The sequence below is a fragment of the Cebus imitator genome, unplaced genomic scaffold (assembly GCF_001604975.1).
Source record: "Cebus imitator isolate Cc_AM_T3 unplaced genomic scaffold, Cebus_imitator-1.0 Scaffold311, whole genome shotgun sequence".
NCBI lineage: Eukaryota > Metazoa > Chordata > Mammalia > Primates > Cebidae > Cebus > Cebus imitator.
Window position 1 is genome coordinate 3,513,013 of NW_016107626.1, and position 8,941 is coordinate 3,521,953.

Sequence of the window (8,941 nt, forward strand, 5' to 3'; positions counted from 1 at the left end):
CCTGCCGAGGGTGTGGCTGCGGGAGAAGGGGGTGTGGTCAGGGGAGGAGCGCCTCCCAGTCCTGCCGAGGGTGTGGCCGGGGGAGAAGGGGGTGTGGTCAGGGGGAGGAACGCCTCCCAGTCCTGCGGAGTGTGTGGCCCGGGACCCACCTCGCTGCCGGTTGTGTCCGCCTCATCTAGTTCGTTGGACTCTGGCCTCGGCACTTCAACCTTGCTGGGTCCTGAAGGATGCAGGGTGTGGGTCAGGCCAGTCTGGGGTCCCCCGGGAGTCTCCTGAGCCTGCCAGACTAGGATGGGTGGAGCCAACTCTGCATATGGGGAAACTGAGGCACAGAAGGCCAAGTGACCTGCCCTAGGGCGCCCAATGACTGGTGGCAGACTGGGGTTTGGGCCCAGGCCCAGAGTGTCCGTCAGCTGGGGTGCCTGCCCCCAGCTTGGATGCCGCCTGAGGGGCTCACCGCCTGCCTGCCAGCCCTCATTGCTAGGGTGCTTTTCCCCTCACTGAGTGTGGTTCCAGAAGCTTCTGCGGGACCCTCAGCTTCCTCCTGTGTCTGCGGGTGGAAAAGCCAAGCCCAGGAGCCTGGGGTTGTCTGTCGGGTCCACAGGGCAGAGCTGGGCCTGGAGATACCCCTCCTGGTGGGTGCTGACCACCACCCGCACTCCCCTCGGGGAAAACACTTCCCAGCTGGACTCTGACCCTAGGTGCTCACTGTACCTGAGTGGCCGTCCGGGTCAGGTGGCTGTGGGTGCGGAGGCGGCTGAGGCCTCCCTGTGTCTTCATCCCCTGTCCTGCCTGGAGAGGATAGGCCGAGCTGGGGCCCTGGAAGTGGGCATGAGGGGTCCTGGGGGGAGGCAAGTAGGTGGCTTGAGTTTATTTGGGAGTCTTCCCTGCCCCCAACGCAGCCCTGGACAGCCTATGGGACCCCACCTGGGGCTACAGCTGGGCGGGGCCAGCCTTTCCCTTTTTAGTGTGGATGAGGCAGCCTCGCTTTATCCCTGGGAACCATCTTGGTCGGCAGAGGGCAGAGAGCAGCCCAAGGTCTGGCTAGAGGGTGGCCAGGGGTGGGGGCGGGGTGTGGAGACTGAGGACAGGGTCTGAGCCGGGGCTGGGCTCCTTACCATGGGAGTGCCGGCCTCGTCCTGCTCTGGTGCTCTGGTCCCCTTGGTGCCATTGCTGAGTGGCTGAGGGCTGCGAGTCAGGGGTCTGGACTGGGTGGGTGGCTCGGGGCTGGGAGTGTGGGCAGTGGCAGGGCTGAGTGACTCAGTTTGGCCGGCTGGCTTGGTGGCATCCCGGCCCCGGCCCCGATCCGAGAGGTCCAGGGGCTTGTCTGGGGCACAGTCCTGTGTGGCTGTAGCCTCTGTCCTCTGGGTGTGGCCCGGGCTGGCGGGCTGAGTGTGTCGCCCTCCAGGCAGGACTGCTGTGGCTGGAATGGCCCTGGCCCCCTTGCTCCCAGGGCCCTCTGAGTCCAAGCCCACCGGTGGGGAGGGTAGTGTCTCCCTGCATGTGGGCTGGTCCTTTGGCCTGGCACTGCCTGCCCCAGCCCGAGCCCGCAGCTGCTGCTGAGCTAGGAGCAGGTGCAGTGCGCCCTCCAGGTGAAGGTCTCGCATGCCCGCCAGGGCACTGGGCAGCCCCAGCAGGTCTGTGGGCTCCTCCCAGGCCTCTGCTTCTCTGGCCTTCCGGTCCTGGATCCGGGGGTCTTGGGAAGCTGCAGCAGGGGCCAGGGGGCTGCTGCGGGGGCTCCCAAGGTGCAGAGACAGGGGGCGGTTGAGGAGGCAGAGCCGGTCCACCTTCGGGGAGCACTTGAGGGCCTCGGGGGTCATGGCGGAGGGCCGGGAGGCCCGCAGGAAGCTGTGAGGGAGGAGAAGCTGTGATCATGGCTGCGGTAAGCCGTGGCCGTCCGAGTGAGCCCTGAGGGGGAGAGACGACAGGCACCCCACTCCACAGGCAAGGAAACTGAGGCCTGCAGGGGTGGAGCAAGCTGCAGGGTCCCATGGCCGGTAGTGGAGGAAGGGGAGCCTCAGCCCCGCTCCGGAGGCCATGCTGTGCAGAGGTGACCTGTGGTCTGGGCTCTAAGGCGGGGCCAGGTGCCGAGGCCTCCATGTCTTCTTGGCAGGGACATCAGACCCCTGCTCCTCACCTGGAGGGTCCTGGCCACCTGCCCAGCCTCCACACTCCACTTGTTCTCCAACAATGTCCCCATCCCCTGCCCCCACACCCAGGCCTGGCCACTCTGGAGGTGTCCACATGGGAACTTTGCTCCAGGCTGAGTGCCCAGAAAAAGCCAAGCCAGAGAAGGTTGGGTGCTCTGAGGGTTAATTGGAGGGACTGCCCTGGGACCAGGTGCTGAGAGAAGAGCTGGTCTGAGGCCGCTCTGGGTGGGGGTGGGGCAGGCAGGCACCTGTCCAGAGGGAGGCTGCTCTCGTACGCTGGGCTGGGTGGGCTGCTTCTGGTGAATGCTGGTGGCGGTGTCCCATTGGCAGGGCCACGGTTGGCAGGGCAGGCCTGGGACCCAGGGCGCACCACAGCGATGGTCCCGTGCAACTGGTTGGAGATGCGCTGGGGGCTCTGTGAGGATGGGCAGGTCAGCCTGCGTGGGGCCGGCATAGCCTCTGCTGGGCAGGTCAGCCTGAGCAGTGGCGGCGTGGCCTCTGCTGGGCGGGTCAGCCTGGGTGGGGGTGACGTGGCCTCTGCCGTGGCCTCTGCCACCTGCCCTGGGCTGCTCCCAGTCTGCCCCTGCTCACTGCTAGACTCACCCTCTCAGAACTGCACCCCTACCCACACCAGATGGAGCACGGTGGCTCCTGCCCAGGATGAAGGAGGGGCACATCGGGGTGAGGTGCATGAGAGGCTGGCATGCTGCGGGTGCAGCCTCCTCTAGCCTCCTGCCTGCGCTGGCCTGCTGTGCTTGGTGGGCTCCAGGTTCCTGCCCTTACCATGTCTGGGGCTCGCGGCTCAGGCAGGGTGGCACCTGGGGAGATTCTGGCCACTGGAGATGCCCTGTGCCCCGCTGGCTTTTCTGTGGGAGGAGAGGCCGGGGTCGAGAGCTTGGGAGGTGCTCGGAGGGACAGAGGTCCAGCCCCAGGCAGAGGGTCCCTGGTCCTGCAGGGCCCCAGTCCCTCAGCCCCAGCCAGTTCCCACAGCACCTTCTCCCCGTGGACCCATGCCCTGGTGGTCTTCCTCAGCCTCCTCGTGGCCTCCCGGTGGCTTCTCTGTGATGGCCTTCCAGCCACCGGGGGAAGGGAGCAGCAGGGGTGAGGGGGGATCTGAGGTGCTCTCCTTGGCTGGGGGCTTGGGCCTATCTCTGGAGGTAAAGACAGTGAGGGTGAGGGAGAGCAACATCCCGATGATCAGAAAAGCCGGGCCCACTCCTGGGTGACCTCAGGGGACGCAGCTCCCCTGACGCTGCCTGAAAGCACTCCATGGCAGCTCCCTAGGAACGTGCTGGGGAGTGCCGGGAGTTGGGTGTCTGAGCCCCGGTGCCCTTTCCCACTCACCCCAGCCCCCGAAGCCGCTTCACCTCCTCCTTCAAGGTCTTGTTCTCTTCCTTCAGCGCGTTCATCTCGTTGGCTGCAAAAGGCACTAATTGGCAAAGCAGCCGGGGTGGGAGGGACAGGGGCAGGGGCAGGGGCATCACAGCACCAGGAAGCCCCTCAGCAGTGGCCCCAGCACGTGGCCTGGAGCCTGGCAGGCAGCAGGTACGACGTGGATGCCGGCTGTGTGAGTGGCTGGTTGGATGCCATTGAATGGGCAGCACCGGCCTTGAGGGGAGGGGGCTTGCCCTTGGTCATCAGGAGGGCCACTGGGGCCTCAGGACTGCAGGACCTTCCTCGTCACAGGGAGGACATCATGCCCTGTGAGGGCAGGGGTGCCACCAGCCCCAGCGAGGGAGGCTGTGTTGAGGGAGGGCCATGCCAGAGTCAGCTGAGGGCTTTGTATGTTTGTCTGTAAATTGGGTTGTGAGGTCTGCCCAGTGGTGTGGGGCCGATGGCCCTGCCTCCTTTCCCCACTCCCCTACACGGGCTGAACAGGCCCTGGGGTTGCCTGGCCCCGAGGGAGAGGACCCTGGTGGCCGGGCGGGCGGGGCTCACTGAGGATGAAGATTCGATGCAGGCTGTGCAGGTGGGCGCTCTCAAACTCCTGCTGCCGCTTCCGGGCCAGCTCCTGGGTGACCATGCAGCGGTCGCACAGGCCGGCCCGCAGCCTGCAGGGTGGGGAGGCGGGGAGTCAGGGATGGCACGGAGACCGAAGAGGGCCTGGGACAGTCACCGCCTCACTGCCAGGGCTGCACCTGCCCTTCCCAACCTTTTCTGTGGAGCCCCAGGCCTCTTCCCACCCCAGGTCCCATGTTCCACTGAGTATGGGGAGAAATCTTAAAAATGCAATTGACTTAAGGCTCTGAGAAGTCCTGCAATGGAGAAGCCCTCCTGGTTCAGTGTATCCTGGAGTTTCCCGAACATTCTTTGAGGAGCCCCCTGTCCTGGCCATGCTGTGAGGCGCCCTCCCAGGCCCACCTGTTCTCCAGCACCCGCAGGTTCTCCTTCAGCGTCTTCTGCTGCTCCCGGAGCTGGTGGTTCTTGGCAAAGAGCTCCTCGATCCTCTGGGCATCCCTGTGGCGGGAAAGAGCCGGGGGTGGGGGGATCTCGCTCTGCCCAGGAAGCCACACACCATCCCCACCGTCCAGCCTGGGGCCAGCACCCTCTGGCACCTGCAGCCTTTGTCTGGGTCTGGACCCTGTGGGGACTTGCGCTTGAAGCAGACCCCCTCCCCAGTCATCTGCCTGCCCCTCTGTGATGAAGGTCTTTTTTTTTGAGACAGAGTCTTGCTTCATCGCCAGGCGCCAGGCTGGAGTGCAGTGGCACGACCTCGGCTCACTGCAGCCTCCGCCTCCTGGGTTCAAACAATTCTCCTGCCTCAGCATCCCGAGTAGCTGGGACTACAGGCGCACACCACCACGCCCAGCTAATTTTTGTATTTTTAGTAGAGGCGGGGGTTTCACCATGTTGGCCAGATGGTCTCGATCTCTTGACCTCGTGATGCGCCCACCTCGCCTCCCAAAGTGCTGGGATTACAGGCGTGAGCCACCGCGCCAGGCCTGTGACGTCTCTCTTGTCCATGAACCACTTTAGCACCATGGTGCAGGCAGAGCCACAGCTGGGTCTATGAGCTTGGAACACGGGAGCCCGGAACACGGGAGCCCGCCCACCCGCCAGTGTATGGCCAGACATGACCTCAGCTCATCACCAATGTACTGTTGATATTCTGATCATGACCCTGGGGTGGGAGAGGCCCGAGTAGGAGGCTTGCCCCACCCTTGGGAGGCCGATGCACCTGGGTTCAAGTCCCGGCTTCCCTGCCTGCTTGCCATGTGACCTTAGAGAAGTGACTCCCTCAGTTTCCCCCCTGCACCATAGGATGGTAGCAGTGCTGGCACAACCGCGCCTCAGGGGGATGAAATGGCCAGTGTGGCCCCCTCAGGGAGGGCCTCTGCTTGGCCTGACTCACCGGCACCTCTCTGAGTTCAGTTCCAGAAGCTTGTTCTGCAGGCCTGGGGGAGCAAGCAGAGTGGCAGGGGGTCAGGCCCAGCCGCTGCCACCCCTGAAGCCTCCCACCACGGGGTCTGGGCAGAGCCGCAATGTGGCAGTCCCGTCCCCTGCACCCTGGGGGAGCCCTGCCTGACTCCCCAAGGCTGCCCTGCCAGGTGGTCCCGTCTGTGCCCAGGCCCGAGGCTGCCTGAGGCTCCGTGGTCTTGGTCCAGCGTCTGTCGCTTCCCCTGGGGTCTCTGGCTCTGGCATCTATCTGGGGGTGGGCAGGGACCCCGGTGCCATGAGTGGCCAGCCACTTGTGAAAGGCAGAGGGACTGAGAGGGACCACTGTGTGCGTGCGTGCGTGCGTGCGCGTGTGTGTGTGTGACAGTGTTGAAGTAGATGAGCTTTTGGGGCAGACCTCACCAGACTCCATCCTTGGGGATCCAGCCGGGCCAGGCTAGCCTGGGACTGGGGCAGGCGTGGGGGAGGCTTGGCCCAGCAGCCCCACCTCTCTCGGTTGCCTAGGAAGCAGCCAGGTCCCTGGACCTCCAGGTGGACGCGGGTGCTCAGTGGAAACACCAGGGGGAGGTGCTGTCCCTGGGACTGGACTGGGGGGCTGGGGGTTGCAGGCCTGTCTTGGTGGGGGAGGTGGACAGGGATGGGGCCCGGGGTGTGTCCTAGAGGGAAGGGAAGAGTTGCAGCTCAGTGACTTGACGTGCTCCGGCCGGGTCCTGAGAGCCACAAGCTCCTGTTTCTGGAAGCGGCGGTGTCTGCCCTGGTGAGCTCAGCAGGCGGCCAGGGTGGACATTTCTGCCACACTGGAGGCCGGCCCAGGGAGAATACAGCATGTGCAGTGTGGGGCCTGTGTGCGGCAGGTGGCTGTGAGGTGTTGGTGGCAACCCTTGAGAGTGCCCCTGCCCTCGGGGCCAAACTCTGGGAGCGGTGCGAGGACATTCGGCGTGAGAGCAGCACTTGTGGGGCCCAGGCGGGGCGTCTGGCCCTTCGTAGCTCTGGGCCTTGGGTCAGGACTTCCCTGTCTGGGCCAAACAGATGGGGTCCGTCCCCTGGCTTGTTGGGAATTGGAGGTGATTCGTGAGTGTCCGGCCCTTAGGTGGGGGCTGTGGAGACTCCTCCCCCACCCGGCATCTGCCCTGTCCCCTCACCCAGGACTTCCTTCTCATGGATCTCCTTCAGCCTGTTCAGCGACTCCATGAAGCTCTCCATGGCTCTCTGTGGCCCTGACCCGGGCCGCTCTGCACTGGGGGTGTGAGACGTCTGCAGCCTCTATTGTCCCTCTGCGCCCATCCTGAAGAGGAGGAAGGGGGGACAGCGATCCGCTCAGGAAGGGCCCAGGAGAGGACTGGGCTTCCCTGTGTCTGTGTGGAGCAGGACCCCACCATACTGGAGGGGCTGTCCCCGGGAGGTGGGCTGGAGGCCCCTGAACCCCAGGGGCAGCTGCAGAGATAGTACATTGTGCGGCTTCCTCCCCTGCTGTGGACGAGGGCAGAGGGCAAGGTGCTGGCTGCCATGTGGGAGGGGCTGCAGGGGCCAGGGGGCATTTGGGGTGAGTGCCGGCTTCTCTGAGCCACCCAGTCCTCCCCAGGTACCCGGCCCATCAGTGCCTGAACTGTTCTCACATGAGCCCTGTCCCGTGGCACCTCAGTGGAGGGACAGGGAAGCCTGATGAGAGCCGTATGGTGCTGATAGCACCTCACCAGCAAGAGCCCACAGACCCGGCCATGCCACCATCTACGTCCCTGCCCCAACACCACCATCACAGCACCTCCCTCCCTCTCACCTGGACCCTGGGACTCAGTCATCTCCTGGGATCTCTGCCCCCTTCCAGTGCCATGGAGGTTTTGATCCTGTCACACATGCACAGACACACGCACAGAGATAGCATGCACACACAACACACATGCACACACATACAAAAGACACAGAGCATGTACAACACAACACACATGCACAAAGACAGACATGCACATACAGAGTGTGTATACACACAACACACATGCACATACAGATAGCATGTACACACAACACACACGCACACACATGCAAAAGACACACACAGAGCATGTACAACACAACACACATGCACAAAGATAGACATGTACACATAAAGCGTATATACACACAACACACAGATAGCATGTACATACACCACACATGCACATGCATGCAAAAGACACACAGAGCATATACAACACAACACACATGCACAAAGACAGACATGTACACACAAAGCATGTACACGCACAATACACATGCACAAAGACAGACATGCACATACAGAACGTGTACACACACAACACATGCACACACAGATAGCATGTACACACAACACACATGCACACACATGCAAAAGACACACAGAGCATGTACAACACAACACATGCACAAAGACAGACATGTACATACAAAGCGTGTACACAACACACATGCACAAAGACAGACATGCACGTAGCGTGTACACACACAACACACATGCATACACAGAGAGCATGTACATACAACACACATGCATATGCATGCAAAAGACACACAGGGCATGTACAACACAACACACATGCACAAAGACAGACATGCACACACACAACACACATGCACACACCTAGAGACACACAACATACATGTACACACACAGGCATGCCCACACACAGCACGAACGCAGGCAGAAACACATAGACGTGGGCACACGCAGACACAAATATGTGCAGACACAGAGACACACACAGCTACACACGCAGACGCAGCACGTGGGAACACAGCCACAGTGGCGCCCTCTGCCCAAGGAAGCAGCTCCCATGTGCGGGGGCTGGAGGGGGCCAGGAAGGGGCAGGAGCCGCTCTGAAGGGGACCACTGGTCGCCAGCTCCCTCCCTCCCTCCTGCCTCCGCTACCCACAGATCCCAGGAGGTCCTTTAGGCAGTGGATATCTTGTGGCCTCACAGACTGAGGCCAGAATGAAGGGGCCGAGGGTCCTTTGCAGGCTCGACCTGCGAACCTGGGGCTGGAGCCTTCATCCTCAGACCCTCCCATGCCTTTCCAAATTCCCAGTGGCCTGCAGAGCCCCAGGCAGGGCTGGGTGGAATGAGCTTGTGGGGGTTGCGTGCCTGTCCTCCCCTGACCTAGCCCTCCTCCCACAGATTGACCTTCAGGCCTGGGAGGCTGGGATACTGCTCAAGTGGCCGGGCCTCTGCAAGCCAGCGTTTGTGACATTCAAAGCACCACGGTTCAGACTTCTTCACCCAGTGGCTTCCGAGTCACTTGGTCGGGAGGGGCAGTGTGCTGTGTGTGTGTGTTGTGTATGTGTATGTGTGTGCTGTGTGTGTGTGCTGTGTATGTGTGTGTGCTGTGTGTATGTGTGTGCTGTGTGTGTGTGCTGTGTGTGCTGTGTGTGTGCTGTGTGTG

The 8,941-nt window shown here is 62.6% G+C and overlaps 1 protein-coding gene across 2 annotated transcripts in view; it reads right to left on the minus strand.

Annotated features, from left to right (window-relative positions):
- Positions 1-8,941, minus strand: part of RBBP8NL (RBBP8 N-terminal like) — a 19,087-nt gene that overhangs the window by 2,996 nt on the left and 7,150 nt on the right. Inside the window, exons 2-12 of one of the 2 annotated variants that reach the window (XM_017503489.1) lie at positions 6,689-6,831; positions 5,503-5,545; positions 4,512-4,607; positions 4,089-4,201; positions 3,495-3,567; positions 3,144-3,301; positions 2,934-3,016; positions 2,399-2,565; positions 1,119-1,848; positions 715-841; positions 139-220 (exon numbers count right to left, since the gene is read on the minus strand). In XM_017503489.1, coding sequence (XP_017358978.1) covers positions 139-220; positions 715-841; positions 1,119-1,848; positions 2,399-2,565; positions 2,934-3,016; positions 3,144-3,301; positions 3,495-3,567; positions 4,089-4,201; positions 4,512-4,607; positions 5,503-5,545; positions 6,689-6,749 — 1,733 coding nt within the window. In that variant the 5' untranslated portion in view covers positions 6,750-6,831. Of the gene's footprint in view, positions 1-138; positions 221-300; positions 551-714; positions 842-1,118; positions 1,849-2,398; positions 2,566-2,933; positions 3,017-3,143; positions 3,302-3,494; positions 3,568-4,088; positions 4,202-4,511; positions 4,608-5,502; positions 5,546-6,688; positions 6,832-8,941 lie in introns of those variants that run through there. The other variant, XM_037729574.1, reaches the window with a different exon arrangement.